At 34.6% G+C, this 18806-nt stretch overlaps 1 protein-coding gene across 5 annotated transcripts in view; it reads left to right on the top strand.

The window, feature by feature from the left end:
* The window catches only part of CNTNAP2 (contactin associated protein 2), a 1072692-nt gene that overhangs the window by 707479 nt on the left and 346407 nt on the right, over positions 1–18806 (top strand). For all 5 annotated transcript variants that reach the window (XM_031503926.3, XM_077786381.2, XM_085573411.1 and 2 more), the window contains one exon: positions 11477–11583. In XM_031503926.3, the coding sequence (XP_031359786.2) occupies positions 11477–11583 (107 nt within the window). The remainder of the gene's footprint in view (positions 1–11476; positions 11584–18806) is intronic.

The following is an 18806-nucleotide window of genomic DNA, read 5'->3' as shown; positions in this document are numbered from 1 at the left end:
TTCAAGAACTTCAGCGTATTTTCCAACATTTTTCAAGTTAAGATATTAATCAAATTTGGCCCTTTCCTCTAAACAATCTGTTTCAAGTGTCAAAGATTTGATGACAAAATGTCTGGAAAGGAAAAGGAAAATATTGTGTAGGGTTTTCCTTATCTTCTTCTTCTATTTAAAGAAAAACCTCTAAAACCATCTACCAGCTTATCCTTACTCTCCTGGAACACTAAGTACATGAACTATTTCAGAACCAATGCTGCTATTACTTTTTTCCATTCTGGCTTATGCTTTGTTTGCTGAATTCCTGGAGTAAAATTTATAACAGAAATATAAACCCTTGAGAAATCAAAGCATATAACTGAAATACTTACAGACCCTGAACTATGGTTCCCAAATTGTAGTGCTTGAAATGCAGAAAAACAGAATCAGGGCCCTATAAAGTACTTCACATTATAGTCTATCAATTGTTCTATAGGGCAATCACAAGCCTATTTTGGTAGAATAATAGAATCCCATCAATGAGCTATTTGTAACTAAAATTAGGCATACCAGGGTCATGTCATTACATTTTTTACAGTCAAGTGCATGTTATTAGAACTGTTGTATCCTCAGTTATATTTTCCATAAAAATAATTTTGCTCTAAACATGAATTGTTTTCTTGAAAGGACTTCCATTTTCAGAACCTTGAAATTGCCATCATTCTTGGAAAAAGCATGTGTATATGTTTATGCATATTGAATGTAGGTGTGAGAACAGAAAAGCACCTGTGTGCGTGCACTCACACCTGCTTATTGCTTCAACAGGAAGCCTCCTGGCTCCAAAGCAGTATATTTCACAAGTTCAGGGTAATAAATGAATTGTTTATTACTTACAGTACATATCTGTTTTCAGCAAATTGGAAATGAATTGAATAATAGGTTGTGAGAAGAGCACTGTATTAATATATTTATCACAGAGATGTGACCACACTGCAGCAGAGCTGCAAATTCATTGGCACATCCTTGCTTTCAATGTCTTTAGACCACAACACTCATTATATTGCAATTTATAAAATGTTTTAGGACTTCTATAAAAGAATAAAATACTGATGTGCACTAAGAACAGAGATAAAAGACGGGAATAAGTCAGTTTAACCTATATACTTCATGTTTTGTACATTATATTTTAGCTGAGCATGTTGCTGTTTCTGGTAGATGGCAAAATTTTCTGACTACAGGAAAAAAAAAGCAGATTTGTGTAGATTTTAGCATATGCTAGATGTTAATTTGGAGGAGAATACAGCAGTGCAAAAAGATAACTAATTTCTGTGTTACTGTTTATTGCTATTGTTGTTCATGATGAGCAATGATAGGGAAGAGGGAATTCCTTCATGATAAAATCCTATGCAAATATAAATTAAACCCTTTTTTCTGATCCAAAAATCTTGCAAAGTTAAAAGAGAAGAAATGGGAATAGAGAAGGGGGAAAGGGTTATGAGTAAATATGCATGTTACATTGCCTCTAACCAATGATGAAATATAATTAAGCTCTGTGACTCTATGGGTCAGATCAGGGAGAGTGTTCCATGCAGAGTAAATAATGTGTGAATGCTGTCTGCATCTGATTCATTCATGATTGATCCAAGTCAGATTTAAATTAATGACTCAGAGGACCTAGTCTATATGTCCTTGCCGATATTGAGCAAACTAGGAGTTGGCAAGGATGTACTGCAAGAAAAGCATGTGGACCTCAGCTCTTCGTCTATAGTAGAGTGGGATAACTAGAGTGTTATTTGAGGGTTTTTTTTTTGGTCTACCAAGAAATAAGAAAGATCTGAGTTTCTTTCAGAGGCAGGAGAAATTAATGGCCTTGACTTATGTGTTCTGCTAGGGACTTAATAATGAAACTGGCATTTATACCAGTTGTCATTAATAAATGCCTCAGAAAAAATTCACATTTGCTTGCATCTCACATTTGCTTTATTGCATAGGTTGTGTGCTTTGCTTTACCACCAAGACTATGTTTTTTGTTTTGAAGGGGAAAACCTTCACTGCTCAGACAGAAAGTGTTTTCTACAACACTTACAGAACAGAATCCTCTGGTTGCATGATTACTAGAACAATCCACCGGAATTAACCATTTATCATCTGAATGGTAATGCAAGATCCAAGGTTTCTGTGAAGACATTCAGACTTGTCTTAACTGTACCATCAAATTGGTATTTGTAAGATAAATTGTTCCTAGGAGGAGCTTCCACGTTGTTTCTATTGCAGTGAAGAAGGTGGCCAGATTCCTAATAGTAATGATAGCAAATAGTAAAATAATAATTAGAATATTTTTTAAAAGGTGGTTTACGTGAATCAAATCTAAATCAAAAGTTTGTTGTACCAGTCAAGTAAAAGGACCACTTGCTGTAGTGATTTTTTAGGACTTCCACTATTGTTTAGTATTTTTAAACAAAGTAATTAAGGCAATATGTACTTTTCAAGAACAGCATCATTTTGGTAGTACTAAAACATGTTTTACCTCAAGTTTCCTTTAAATCACAATGCCATAGCAACTGGGACTCTTGACTTTCATTATATTCAGTTCAAAACCTACTAGTTACAAATACAACTCCATCTCATCATGTCATAGCCAGACTGGTAAATTATAATGCTGAGCCAAGACTGTACTTGTATCAATAGTAGCTGATGGCATCTGATAGCTTCACAACCATCAAGGTGATTCATATACTTTACATTTGCCAAGCAAGAGATATTTAATGGGTTGTGGTTTTTGCATATGATGCAGCAAAATTTTGTCATCTATTTGAAGATCAACATGAGATCATTTTTATCCCTCATTAAGATATTGGCAATCAAAACAAGTAATGCAAAATATAACATCCTCTATATTGTGCACCAAGGAGTGGAGAAGTGTCACAGCCAAAGGCTGTGACAGCCCACATCCAGGTTTAACTGACACAGAAGAGACTTTTAATACAAAATCATCTATCAGTATTATACTCATCTTTATTACTGAGTAATTCTATACATAATGGAAAGAAACATAAAGATTTCTAATTACCAGTTTTCTTAGTCCCCAAAATATAAATTTAGGCATAATCTCATTTAAAAGACAGCTCTATAAATTCTGTATTTGCATGGTGATTCAATGCATGATCAATTGTGTTTATTACCATGGAATATTGTAGTCACTGTTCTGTATTATATAGACTGTTCACTGGTCCACAGTGAAATTATGATCTTGTAAAAATAAGAGCAACTTTCTTCAAATGTCTAACTTGGATTATAAAGCTGACATTATAAAATCTCAGGAGCTGTATTTAATTAAAACTGAAAAAAAGAAGAAATAATAAAGAATTAACAAGATACCAAAGAATCTATTTTATGGTTTGATCTCAAGCCCAGCCAGAGCATTCTGCTCTACCTATTTGAAATAGCAAAAGAGAGGTGATTAGATGAATACAAAACTAACTAGGACAGATTTTGAATGGCGCACTACCTGGAAAGGTTTAAAAATTTCTTCAGAGACTTAGTAATTAAAACCCATGAGATTCTTCTGGAGAGTCTCAGTGCTTAACACATATTCTCATATCCGCAAGAGGCCCGAGCTGGGCCAACATGGCACAGTTAGGTTAGTGAATACCTGCCGCTCCTGCGGGTTTGTTCAAATAATAAACTCAAACACATCAGTCCAAAAATAATTGTTATACAGAACAGCTTTCATCAGTTCTAGAAAGCCTTAACTTGGTTTAATGACTAGGCAAAGGTCTTCACAAGGTAGTAGAAAAAATTAAAAACAAACCCCTAGGAGAAAAATATTTCATAGCTGGTCTTTTATAAAAGTTTACTCTTCCTTTTGTTTCAACTCATTTAACTGGCTTAAGATAGATGAAAATATTCTTATTTACACCAGCTGAAACCTAAGCCTGAGTTTTCTGACTAAAACGTTGTGCAGCAGAATGTAGTCTTTGTCTAGCCTGATTCATTCATTTTATAAATTTCTGGGTTTATCTACCTCTGTAAGATTGTCACAACACACTCTAATTTGCAGCTTTTGGACTATATGCAGCATATGACCCATTAACACTCACTTTATCCTGATGTTCCCAACCCCCTGCCCCCCTGCAGAGAAGATAGATGACACCTGAGTAAGTGCTGCCAAATACAACATTTCTTCCAGCTTCAACTCCACACTGAGCTGGTCTCCTGTTGTCATGAAACAATTGTTAGGATCTGACAGAAGGGATTCCAGGGCTGTGAAATTCCCTCTTGTTAACTGCTGCTGTAGATTCATCCTCCCCTTCTTTGGTTCAGCAGAAGTGAAAACAGTTGGAGTTGAACAAAAGCAGTTTTCCAGACATCAAGATATCATAGAGACTAGCTTATGCACAACTTACAGGTACAGAAAATTGTCTACAATAAATGCAGAAAAATGTCTTATCCAGCTCCTGCAATTGCTAAAGTGGAACCATCATCATTTAATTCTAAAGAACTAATTCGTGAAGTGCTCTGACAATTAAGGACAGTAGAAAAGAAAGGAGAAATTAGTGTCTACATTTCCGTCACAAAATAACATCTGCATAAATCCAAGAGGATAATTTAATCCATATGAGTTAACTGTGGTAGTGTAGATCTGAAGATAACACCAAAAAACCTGTTTTACAACCTTTACTGGGAAATTGGCATAAAGGAACTTTTCTTAATCTAATGTCACTGCATATTTTAAAATTTCTTCTTCCTTTGCAAATCACAGTCTTTAAACGTGCCAAGCATTTTTTTTTTAACTCATGACAGAGCAAGTTTGATAATGTCTGCCAAAGAAACATGAAGGCTTTGTATTGCTGTAAGTGACAAAGAAAGGATAGGTACCTCTTGTTTCAGGTTTTTTTTAGTCCTGCCATTGTTGATTATATGTGTGTGTGCACAATTAGCTTAGAAGTCAGGAGCAAATTAAACTAGTTTGGTAATTATTGTGAATCTAAGTTAATTTTATAGTCCCTTCCATCTGCCCTTTGTGTTGCCTTGCGTAGGAGTTTCAAATCCTATTGCTGAAAATCTCAAGGTCAATTTGAACATCTTACCTTGTAAGAAATAAGAAATAATCTTACAGGCAGATCATCTGGTTTTACTTTCATTTGGGATACTGTGAAAAATGTGGACTCTCTATAGAATGGTTAATTTTAACTTAATGTTGATACAATAGGACTCTGCAATAGCATTGTGTCCTTAATTGGGTTAAAGATAAGAATTTTCAGTATGCTTTTACCATGATGAGTGCAATACCTCCTATTGCATTAAAGGGCAACATCACTGCAAAAAGATACATATGTTTAGAATGTTTTTGTGATATGGTTATCAGTTTACAGAATGTCTTTTAAATAGACAAACAGATCTTCAGTGGTTCAAGTTACCTGCTGAAAGCATTTGTTGCTCCTACAAATTATTTTCCTTATATGTTAATTCGTAGATATAATCTTTCATGGTCTTCTTGAGCAGTCAAGTAATCCTGAAGAGTATAAAACTTCTAAATTTTTATAACATTTTAAGAGTCTTTTTGTGGGTGTGAATAAAGGTAGATGGTGACAGAACATGCTCAAAAGGACAGCAGCATGCATTTTGGAGGACCTTTGCAAAAAAATTATAATAAAAAATATGGATTTGAAGGATATGTTTGGAGGTGTTAAAAAGGACAACTAGTGGGAAAATACTGGAAAACCACTCAAAACAAACTGATAGTGATTAGTTCAGAGGCAAGAAAAAGGACAAAAAATGCAGAACAGAAGCAATTTGGGAGAGAAATGAGAGGTGAGGTGTGAGCATGAGGAAGATTAGATAGGTATTTGATGATAAGAATGAAAAGATTGAATTTCATGTTAAGTACAATTCATCCTGGGTTATTTTCCTTCGCAAAATCCTTTAACATTCTGTTCTGCTCAACAGAAATTCTCATGCTGTCATTATCACTGTAGTATTTGAGTTCTTTTCACTACAGCTCCTGGCAGTACATATCAAATATTTTGTGGGTATGTGTGTTCCTTCTGTGCTCTCAGGTGAAGGAGTTTTGAATGGGTTTTTTTTTGTGATTTCTTGGCTTGATTGTTTTAAATGTATATATAAAGAGTGTTGGTTTAGATTGTATTTAAACACAAGCTGTATTTTGCACTTATGTGTGCAAAATACATACACACATACACACATACACACATACACACATACATACATGAAGCAGGAAGGGAAGAGGCAGGAAAATTAAGGAAAGGTCTGTGTTTTACAGGAGAGAATTTTGATATTTTTGATGGTTCTTCAGTACAAGGGAATTTATTTAATAGTCTGCATGTGGCCATGTGGACATTTGCCTTTCTGCACAAAATAACTTTTTATATTCTTGCTCAAATGATCTCTAAACCTAAAAATTGGAATCAAATACACTTGGGGCACAGTATGTCTAGGCAAGCTAGTTAATGTTTTAAATAATCTTGCCATGAGGGATATGGTCCTCTAAAAAGACTGAGGCAGTAACCTGTTCACTTACAGAGGATGAATGGCACATTTACAACATTAAGAAAACATAATCACATAATGAGAAAAAGAGATTGAAAGAAATGCTTTCTGTTTCTTATGGAATATGAAAATATCCAGATTAGAAAGGTGTCTGGAGAGATCTCTGAGCTCATTTTCCTGCCTTCAGGCAGACCCAAGCATACTTAAGTCATTCCTGATGTATGCTGAGTTGCTTCTGAAAATACTTTCTACCAGTAATGAACCTCATTGCATCTTTGCTCTTCCCCTGTGGACATTTCTAACAGTTTGTAACCTTCCTGTTTCCAAGAACTTTTGTGCAATTGAAAATCAGCAATTGTTCATTTCTGCTGAATAGGCTGTGAGGATTTCTACATGGGTCTGCTATCACTCTCCTGCATATACTAACATTATGATATACATTTTCTTTGTCTTCTCTTTTTTTCTTTCTTGATGTCAATAGTATGTTGGGGTCATTTAGGATCACATGTGGAACAAATCAAACATAATACCACAAAAAACAAAAACAAAAACCTAAACAAACAAACCCAACAAACCATACCAAACAAAACTAACCAAATAATAGCAAAAAAAAAACTAGAACAAATTTTTAAAAAGCTCATGATTTTGTATTATAAGGTGACAAAGTTAACCTGAAGTAATTTAACAAACAGAGAAATCCAGATCATCGGACACCTATTAATTTGCCTTTTGTAGTTTTGTTTTTGAGGAAAATAAAGAGTTATCTTGAAGTAAACGCAAGGTAGAGTAGAATGCAGCAGATGTTTTTCAACAGTGGATTGTTCAGGATTAATATGATCTCCTTCTCTGGTAAAGCACAGTACTTTTGTCTCAGACAAGAGAAAAGTCTATTATAGTTCTATTTTGCCAGATGTCAATAAAATATTTGCTATATTGTAATAATAGAAATTATTAGCTAAACCAGGAAATATGGGGTTTCAGAGAGGAATTGCAAAGTAAGTTGTGAACTGTCAAAAGGAATTGCCTCTCAATTTATACTGATGGGCTAATGGCTGGCTGGGAGATGAGAGCTGCTCTGAGATCACTGCCAGAGAAAATCCTATTTAATTCTTCAATCTTGGCTCAAAATAAGGAATATCTTGATGAAACATGCTGATGATCCAGACAGAGCCCAGAAAAATATCCTGAATTATTTGAATGACACAATGGAATTTACAGTACAGAGTAATGCTAATGTTAAAAATTGTAGCAAGATTTTATGTATGCAGTGGAAGTCATTGGTTGAAAATGATGAAAAGAAGGATGGGAATTTAGTGAAGGTCTTGAACATGTTGAGCAACCTCAGGATGACTTTAAGCCACTATTATATGGTAGTCAGCAAAATGCTATACATTAAGTAAAATAATTTTACTAAAGAAATCCAAAAATTCTGATCAACTCTGAAATCACAAAACACTGATAAGATCTCCTCTAGAGCACTCAGCAGAATGCAAGTGCAAGCAGGAGCAGAACTACAAGGAAGAGCTGTGGAAAATATCTTTTCCAACAGAAGACTTCATCTCACAGAACTTCAGACTAAGAGAAGTTATGATTGCTATCTGCATAGTACTGAGATGTAAATCCAAAGGGAAAACAAACACCGTTTGATAAACAAACCAAAGTTTCCAAATAAAATGCCTAACCAAACAGCATCTGTAAACTCTCTATGGAAAAATTTTTGGGTAGAAATTAAAAGACAGCATATCATATTTGAAGGGATGAAGTTCTATATTTGCCCTTCAAAACAAGCCATAGAGCAAGAAAGTTCTCAAAATGGAGTCTGCAACATTTTACAAGTTCTTGAAATGTAGGTATCCACAATGGGAGGAAACACAGCTTGCTGATGAGGAGCTTACTTGCAATTCTGTTTTGTGATGATTTCTAACTTCAGAGCCTGGTTTAGGAGATAGTGCTGTTTTGAAGGTTTGTTTTGTTTATGGTGGTTTTTTTACGTAATGAAGCCTTAATCCTAAAGGAGAAGAAAGAACTGAGTTGCTTAGAAACATAGTCTTTTAATACAAATAATCTGCAAATCATGCATGCATTGATTTTTTTGAGGTTTTAAGTGCATAAATTTTGAGTGTCTACTAAATGATGAGCATAAGGTAGATAAACATAATTAATGATTGTATCTGCTCAAAATACAAATTTCATAGCAAGATATTTGTATATTGAAAATTATATATTATTCTCATTCTATAGAAAGAAATGTGCTTGAAAAATAATGGTGTTTACAGTGAGAAATGCCATTTTTCATGATAAATTCAAAGATGTTTGTTAGTTTTTGTTTCTTTTCTTTTCTTTTCCTTTTTTTATTTTTTTTTGTTGTTGTTTTGGTTTTTTTTTTTTTTGTTTTTTTTTTTTGTGTTTTCTACATTCTGGATATTTAGCATTTCCTATAAACTACATTATCGTAGGTAAGGTTTGTCCAAAATGTGGACAGATGAGCTCCAGATTATGTTACAGAAGTTTGCTAATGGATTTAATAGAAAATAAATCTTAGCAATCTATCTGATAAACTAACAGAAAAGAGGCTGAGGGAGAATTTCAGGAAATGGTCCTATAGTCTGATTTAAACTTCAATGTGCACTAATGTTAAAATATTGTTTACTCTATTTTTTCTAAATGCATCATCTTTAGAACAGCAAAAATCAGATTAAAAAACAAATTTTGCAAATGCATATCCAACCATCTACTGGAATCCATTACGCTAATCCAACCATAATACTGGAAGCATAAAATTAGCATCAAGGAGTTTGCTGAATATCCCTGTTTTTATGACTTAATACGCTTCATTAAATGATACAGATAAATATCTAGTTTTCATCTTTCTGAAGATTAAGTCATTTACCTCAGTTATATAGTCAGTAATGCAGTCTCTTTACTAGTTATGTTGCAATAAAAGTAAGTTATACTGCACTAAAATGTGAAACTAGTTGCAAGCATTATGTATGAGAGTTCATATAAATATCTGGTAAAATAAAACATAGAAAAATGTTTGGTTTGGTCTTTGGAAAATTACTTTTCAAGTAATGCATGTTCAAATGTAAATGAAGAAGAAAATACATAAAAATAAGTTATTTTGAAAAGCTGGAAAAAATACAAAACAATATACAGATTTAGGAACTTTTGTAGTTATTTACAGCCTTGAATAAAAGTTACTTTTATGAGATTATTTTTGAAATGTCATTGCACTTTTCTTTCCCTGCTCTTGTACCCAGGAGCTATGGATTCATGTAAATTGTTAATTGTTTGTCTGTTTAGAAATGTGCTATTATATGCTCTCATTTTTCTTCTGAGATGTTGAGAACACAACTGTATAGCAATAATCAGCTCTATCTATTCATTTAGCCTGCCACACTTATAAAACTAAATTAAGTCATTTAAACCATGCTGAAGACATAATTTATTGAACTGTGATAATTGCCTCAGGTAGTTTCATTGTATTTTACCGTGAAAAGAAGATTTTTAAATGCTTTGTTTCTTGCTTTAGAAGAGCATTTCTTTCAGAACTATTTTTAACCATGACGGTATTTTCTGATCTTTCTGGAAAAGAGTGGGTAGCCTTGAGTTCTAAAGGCTGATCTAGGACGTAAGATCTATGTTCTGTATATTCTGAGGTACATGTACTGGCATGCAGAAAACAAAAAATAATTTCTAAATGACAGTATACAATATTCAATTCTCTAATGTATATTGTGACACAAATTATTCCTGGTTGTTGAGCCATTAATGCCAATGGTGTTAACTGGAAACTGAGGAAATAAGAAACTAAGCTTATTGAGGAATGACCCAGATCCTTTCAGTTTCAGTAAGTTTCTACATAGGAAAGCAGAGTTTTGCTTGGGTGTTGTTTATGAGAGTATTGTTAACTGTCACAAGAATACTATGAACTTCAGATTTATCTTGGAAATAAGAATACTTAGGTTTTAATGCATACCTGAAAAGGTCCTCTTTGTCTAATAGGGGGTCTCTTAGTATTAGTTTTTAATTTCATAATAAAAAATATAGATTTGGCCAAAAAAACCCATAAAAGTTAAACTCCTTTGTTTCTTGATCCAAAAGGCAGAGCCCATATTGAGTCTGATTATAACTAATTTAATAAGAAAAAAAAAAATGTTATTCAAAATGGTATTTCAAAGCCCTTTCAAGGAAAATAAGTTTAATAGTTTCAGAGGTGAAAGTAAATGATAATTACCATTTTTAACTATATTTGATAGAAAATAACTTGGTCAAACGTAAACCTCTGGAATCACATTTAGATAATATTTCAAACAATATGATTAACTATAAATTTGGGGTTTTGCTGTTCCACTTTTTCATTCCTTCCACTCTCCGTCAACAGTGGAGCTGGAGAAGAAAAGCAGGCATGTGGGAGAAAGGTGAACAACTCTTGCCACAAACCTCTGTGACAAGAAGAAATTAAACAACTATTATAACAAAACCTATGGTTAGTTTTAATAATGCAGCTTTACTAATTTCCTTCCATCCTAGCCAGCAGGCAACCTGTCTCCCTTTTATCCCATTGCTGGCAACAGAAAGATGAAGGCCAAGCCAGTGGCATTTTTTTTTAACGTCCAGTCTGCTGTAAGACTGGACTCCTTGAGGCGTGACACCACCTGCACAGCAGGAGGAGGTGTGACATGTGATGTTCTTTTTGTTTTGAAATCTGAGTAGCAGTCATATGCTACTTGGAACCCTGATTTATGATGATGAATCTATTCCACCTTTACCATGCTTTTTTACTGATTGTACAAAGGCTTCATCAAATCCTTCAGGAATCTTTTATGCAGTTGTGTGTTCAGATATAAATTCTGTTAATACACCTAAAATAACAAAGATTAATTGCTAGACAAGGACATGTTGCACTTCTTGTGCAGCTCAAAATTTGGCTTAGTTTTAATCTTGATGCTCATTTTGTTTCTCTTTCTGTCTTTGCATCTCCTCCTCACAGGTGTGTGCCCAATCACTGTGAACATGATGGTAAATGCACCCAGACGTGGGACAGCTTCAAGTGCACTTGTGATGGAACTAATTACAGCGGTGCCACTTGTCATAACTGTAAGCTACCCTGCAGTTTCAAAGTTTCAGTGGAGTAGGGAAGTCTCTCAGGTCATTTGGTTGAGATAAAAAAAATCATTCTTTCTTTCTGGTTGTTAAAGATCCTCAAGCCTCTCTTGAAAGAAGGTGTTGGCTTAATCACCTTCTGCATTACCTGTATCATGCGTTTATAGAGCTCTGTACTGCACCATGCCAAGCACCAAAGCAGTTCAACAGCAACTGGGGGTATTGAGCAAACACATTCTCAGCAGCTGCACACGAGATTCAAATGGAAACTGAATCTGCCCTAAGCTGATGAGAAGAGCTACTGACTGCTCCTTGAGATGCTGGTTTAGGTTGCTAATCACAAAGGGTGTTTACACACTGATTATCAGCCAGCTTAAAATCTAATTATTTTCTCTGTGATTATGAGTTTCTGAAATAAGAATATTTCCCATGAGCTCCACATGCCCTACACTATAAAAGCACAGAAAGAAGAAAGGTGCTGTTGCCCTTTTATAGGCCCTGAACAATGCATGCTGAGTCAGTGATATGCATCTTTTGTTCCTCCCCTCATTTGCTAAAAAAGTAGGATTTTTTTCTGCAAAAATACCTAGGACACAGAGAAAATATATCCAGTCCTTACATTTGTTCATGTCTTCTTTTTGCCAACAGTCTCCTAATATTGAGAAGAGAGTATAAATGCTTTTGAACAGGCAATCAGTTGAAATTGAAGCCAGGATTTATAGAGATAAAAGTTTATATTACCTTCCTGTTTACCTTAAAAACAGCTAAGTATAATTTTACACAGATAATTGCAGATTTTTTTCCCATTTTAACCAAAAACCCCAAACCAATGATAAAATGTTTGACTATTCTCAGTTTTCTGGATTAAAACAAAAACCTAATTTACAGTTAAAGGTTATATAAATATAAGAAGGGATATATTTTATATAATAACTATTAATATATTGAATGGCAAAGTTCTATGTGATCCAGCTATTGAAACTGCAAAACTGTAAGAGTTAAATAGTAAATTCATTTTGATTACAGATAAATATTTAAGGCACCAATGCCTAGTAGGAGAGATTGATTGGCAGCCCTTTTCCCACCAAGAGGGAATGTACACAGGGATGGCATGGTTGCATCTAATTTTAGGAAAGGCAAAAGAGAATTCTTGTCTGTCTGTGCTCCTTTATGGTGTGCAGACCAGCTTTTAAGACATAGCTGAACATAGTTAACATTTCTTATTTAGTTCCAAAGAGAAGTAGCAAGGACAAACGGATGCCCTCACTTTTCTGAATTCACATTTATTACAAAGGGAAGAAATCATAATCCAAGGAGATGTGACTTTTTCTATAATAAGATTTTCACCTGCCTTTTATGGATAAAACAGTGCAATAAGGCAAGTAAAAGGCATTGCTGAACTGCAGTACCAAAAGAGGGATTTGGAGTATATTGTCCTGTCTTTATGGAATGGATAAAGTGGATGGGATTACATATACTCTTCAGGTCATTTGGAGACATACTGTTCAAGAACTTTTACTTTTCTAGTTCAGCCAAAGTTTCTAACTTAGATGTGTAAACTTTAGTTTTGTTACTTTTTTCGTTTAAGGAATATAATTTTTATTTTTACCGCGTGTTGCTATACTTTAGAAGTCTTTCTTACAAAACAAGGTTGACCAGAAAGTTATTCACTTGATAGGTATCCTGTCAGAATGTGTGAAATCCTATGCCTTTCTAGAGTATTAAAGTTAATGGCACAAAAATGAGCAAAAAATAAAAAATTCCAACATCAAGATACAGACTGAGACAACCTTAACTCTTCCTTTATTGAGCAGGCAATAGCTGTCAGTTTTTACAAGAGCATGTTCCAGATACAGCAGCAAATAATGAGGGAATTTGTTGAAACTTGCCAGAGGTTGTAGTCATGCTGTCCTGAGGTCTGGGACCTCAGCTCTGCTGCACTGATGCTGACCCTACTGTCCTTTCCTAATTGTGCAGTGTGTCTGTGTATATTCAGACACACCTTGTGTGGCTGCCTTTTGGTTTTTAATTCTAAAGTTTGTGGCAGTAGCAGGATGAAAGATATGCTGGGGAAGGGGGGAAGTTGGAATGATAACTGCTGTGTGGTATAAAAAGTAAGTGATTTTAAACAGCATTGCAGATTGCATGAAATATATAGCAGATGTCATGATTCTGTGGAGATGGAAAGTGTTTAAGTGCAGATACCACTTGTTCAGTCCCATTTTACTTAAAGATAATATTATTTTACAAAGCAAATTGTATTATATGCCCCAGTAAAATATGTTTTTCTCTTCTCAATGGATGTTTTGTGGGGATTATAACAGCATTTCTCAAAGAGGTTGGAGTCAAGACTAAGTTGATGGGGATTGTAACTGTAGTTGATGATTTTTAATGGGTTTGAGTTATGATGAACTAAAAGGAACAAGATAATTCTGTGTTACTGAAGGGTTTTTTTCAGTGAATTGATTTTGCTTTGGTCAGGTAATTCAACACTTTCCTGCACTCTTGACCTGAAACAAGGCAAAGCTTTGCAGCCTTGACTGGATTTCAGATTGCAGTTTTAGGTTCCTTTGAAGTTGAAACTCAAAGAAAAGCTCAAGGGATGAACTCCTTGAAGTGAAACAGAGAAAAAGGTTTGCATGAAAACCTTATGAATCAAAATGACTTTGTTTCACACAGATCTGGCCATAAAATATCGTATGATAGTGAAAACAGCAGTTAGTCTAGAGATATGGAGAAATATGTATTCTGGGGCTGAGACATAGTGGGGACTATAAACCATAAATAAATAGCTAGAGAAAGAAAAGTTCCAAATAAATAAATCTGAAATAAAAACTTTAATTCTCCAACTTTGTAAATCAATTACACTTGTTTTCTATTTTAATATTATGAAATAATTTCCTTTTTGGAATATGACCCTCTTACAGGAAGTTTCATCACCTCTCAGAGAAATACCAGAATCTCCAAGCTCTGTGTCCATTCTCTTGTTATTTCTCAGCAGCTTAAGCTACCATTCAGAGGAAATTATAATTTCTTTCATCCATCTACAGCTAGGTCCCTTGAGCCCAATAGCAAATTAAACAAAAGTACTAGAAAGTTGTACTTCTCATTGCATATTAAATATCCTAGGAATCTACCAGATTTCTTTCAGCTAAGGGATATTCATGCCCAATGAAATGCTGTGGCCTGGAAAATATCAGATAGAGCATTGATTTTACCATTAGGCAAGACTGAAAGATAAATGAATGTACTAACTCAAAATTAATGATTTACAGTGATGCAACATTTACAAAATTATTTAAAATTTAATTGAATCATAATTAACTGCAAGTATAATCCTTACTAGCTTTATTGTATTATCTATATTTTAAGCCCTGACTAATTAACTTTTGCAGCCTACCAAAGACTGGTCCACTCATGCAGAGTTCTTAAAGCAATATTTTTCTAGAGTCTATTAGTAAATGGTTCCTGAAACCTTTGAGAACAAGAGCTCACTTTCCTGATTATTTCTCATCTCCATCACTTTGCACCTGTTTAGTCATCTAGTTTTACATCCTAATATTCTTAATACTGTTTACAGATTCTTTAAAACAGGGTAGTATAATTTTTAAAATTGTGTATTGGAGTAACTAATGATCATTCAAGATTCTTTTTGTGAGATTTTTTATAAAATAGGTCAAAGCACACTTTCTCTAGAATCGGCATTTCAGATAAGCACAAGAAAGAACTTACAGAGTTTACCATGATGGTGATGGTGATGTACCTTCTACTTCCTGCATAAATTTCATTAGATTTAGGAAAAAGCCAGAAGCACCTTATTTGATGATACTTGCCTTGTCCTAGTGATTTTCATTAACAAAAATAACCAATTTGCACTTAAAAGATTAATCTTAATTGTCATAGAATCATAGAATTGTTTGGTTTGGAAGAGACTATAAAGATCATCTAGTTCCAACCCCTGTACCATGGACCAGGACACCTTTCACTAGACCAAGTTGCTCAGAGCCCCTTCCAGGGTGGTCTTGAACACCTCCAGGGATGGGACATCCACAGCTTCTCTGGGCAAACTGTTCCAGTACCTCACAACCCTCACAGTAAAGAATTTCTTCCTAATAACCAATCTAAGCCTGCCCTCTCTCCATTTAAAACCATTCCCCCTTTCCTTAATACTACATGTTCTTGTAAGAAGTCCCTCTCCAGCTCCCTTGCAGGGTCTTTTGGGGACTGGAAATTGCTATAAGATCTCATCAGAGCATTCTCTTATGCAAGACATGTTCTTCCTGATCAAGTTATTTTTCTTTAATTTCACCTTCAAACACTGTCCTTGCTTTTGCAGCTCTACAGATTCCTTTAAGAATACCTGACAGGAAAAGGTTTTCTTAAAAGCCTTCAGTTAGTCCATAGGAGGGACTAGCATTCAGATCACATCCACTGCTGACTGCTAGTTCTGTAAGACAGTAGGAGAAATACAAACTTACATACTCCTGTCCCTAGAAAAGGCACAAATTGCATCAGAATATACAGAGAATGCAACTCTGCTGAGGGATAATATATGGGATTTTTACATTATTAGACTGGTAGTGTGCTGTAAATTTTTCCAAAAATAATATTGGAAACAATGTAGTGATTCTTAGTTTCCATATAAGGGAACTTGGCCTCTGAATTCTCTGTCTTCTGCCACCTTGTTGGGAATAAATGTTATGCCATATTTTGGAACGTGATTCAAAGTTAATGACAAAACTTAACTTGGAATTATAAGTACATTAAATGTCACTGAAGTCTAATGGCAATTGATATTTTTTCAAGCAATATTGAATGTCTCTCTAGAATAAATTATTGCTTTAATAATGAGTTTAATATTTGCTAGAAACACATTTTGAGTAAAAAACATTGTAGAAGCTGTGATAATTCTCATGGCTGGCTACTGCCAAAATTAATAGTCATCAGCAGAAATTTAATCTGCATAGGCTGTGATCTTCAGCAAGACTGCCATATCTGATTTTCCCATATTTCCGTAAACAGGAAAGCAACCAGAACACTGGAATTCATAAATTTAGAGTCTAGATAGGAAAGAAGGTCATGGCAGGGGTGTTGTCCTGTCAGCAATTTGGGAAATAGTGAAAAAAATAAATACATAATTTGGTAAAACAATGCTCTGAAATTTACTTCAGGGGAAATAAAAAAGTGAACTCCATAGTTTTTCTAGTCATCTCAAACAAGAAGAGCATGGGTTTCCATTTCACTGGAGACTAGAGGAATTATAAGAATAATTGTTATCACAAAGATATTGTTATCACTAAGATATTTTTATCACTAAGATATTGTTATCTTTAGAGAAAGCAGATACTTTGCAGTTTCATAAGCATATTAAAGCATAATTTTATCAGGAAAAATTCAATAAATACCTCCATGATCAGCAACAGTGATACATAAGATATGAAAAGATGTTCTAATTGAAAGACAGGAAGAATGTTGCTTTTTAAAACACTTGAAGATACAACCTAATCAGAAATGCCTAATCAGAATATTTTGAAAAGGCTTGGCATAAAACCATCTCCTATTCAGTTGTCCTGTGGGCATTTATGTGCAGGGCTGTTATGAACTATCAACTTGACATTTCTGAATTTTTGCCAGTGAAGCTTGATGTTTAAGTAACTTAGTTTAGTAGCATTTTGTATAAACAAATCATGGATTTCAGAATTAACCCTTCTGCAGAAAGCAGAACAGTGATATTTGCTATAGATTTGTGGACATGCAAGTGAGATTTTAGTGAAATTTAGCACAAGAGCAGCACCCATATGACTGAACAGATCCCACAAGCCCGAACGATTTCCCAGTAGCAAATGAAATTTTTCCATTAATAAACTTGTAGAAAGACAAAACCCGACAGTGTAGAGCAGAACAAAAACATAAAAGATATACAAACATACTAAATATGAAACAACAACAGAACACTCTGGGTTGAGCTCCTGCAGTGGAAAGCTGACATTTAAGGCATGCAGTAGGACTTCACAATGCTGATTAGACTTGCTCATGGCAGATAGACTGCTTGAATTATGTGAAAGGAAGAAGAAAAATATTACTGGGAAGCCAAACTGCTTACTTTTAAAAACATGAAAGAGGAGCTTTCAGCAGGGCAAAATCTGAGTTGCTCCCATTGGCCCCCTCATGTGTTGGGCATAATATGCTTCATTTGGGCTGAGGAAAGACAGCACCTCTGGGATGCACTAGTGGGAATGAGGAGCTTTACAGGGTGGTGAACTGTGAAGTTACTGCATAAAAAGAGAGATTGGAGAAATGAGAAGAATTATTTTGACAGATAAGTATTATTTTGCTTGGTTTGACGAGACGGGGGCTCAAGGAAATATGAAATTAACATTGGGCACAGTGATGAGAAAAGGGTTATCAGCTCTTCTAGCATTAAAGACTGTTTTGTACTAGATGCTGCAAGAAAACGGAATATAGTTCCTCACCCTACCATCTCATCCTCTTGTGAGCTGCTGTTTGAGCATTGCTGACAAAGCTTATGGCTTTTTTAATTGCTCCTTTGAGTCCCTGATTTGAGACTTACTTGTGACCAGAGTCTAAGTAAAGTAGTTTCCAGGAGGTGAATAATTCCACATTCAAACTCAGCAGTATGAATGTGTGAGAAATGCTGATCTTGGAGAAATGGGGGGGGGGGAGGGAGGGGGAAAGAAGATAAAATTTCTGAAATCTCTAGAAAGAGGCTTTTGTTTTCTTCTCCTCTCAATCTGAGAAATCGCTTTCAACTGACTGTTCTCTGCCAGTTATGTCGCTACCAGTTAATTTTTCTCCTCTTCTTGCACACTCTGAATCTGAAGTAATCAAATGTTCAAATTTGATACATGCTCTGCAAAACCTTATTTCTCAGATGTTTGTTTCCTTAGAGAATAGAAGTTCTCAATGCCTGATTATAAAGATTTTTGTTTACAGTGGTTTATTAAAGGGATCTTATAATCAATATGCTACCTTTCTAAAGAGGCTAATCTTTTTTCAATAATGCTTTTCAAAGAAATTGTCATCATAATTTATAATTTTCCTTGTGGATTCATATTTTTATTGCATGTTTTCAAAGGATTTAACATAATGCATGTCTTTTCAAATGTAGAAGACTATTAAATTACCTCTTTTTATTAAAATCTAGTTTTAAAACAAGACTGAAGTTGGTTTAGTCTTCTGTAATTTTTAACATGCAA

Source organism: Lonchura striata, chromosome 2 (assembly GCF_050655825.1).
Source record: "Lonchura striata isolate lonStrDom1 chromosome 2, ASM5065582v1, whole genome shotgun sequence".
Lineage (NCBI taxonomy): Eukaryota > Metazoa > Chordata > Aves > Passeriformes > Estrildidae > Lonchura > Lonchura striata.
Note: the sequence above shows the minus strand (reverse complement) of the source record. Positions and strands in the feature narration are given on the sequence as shown.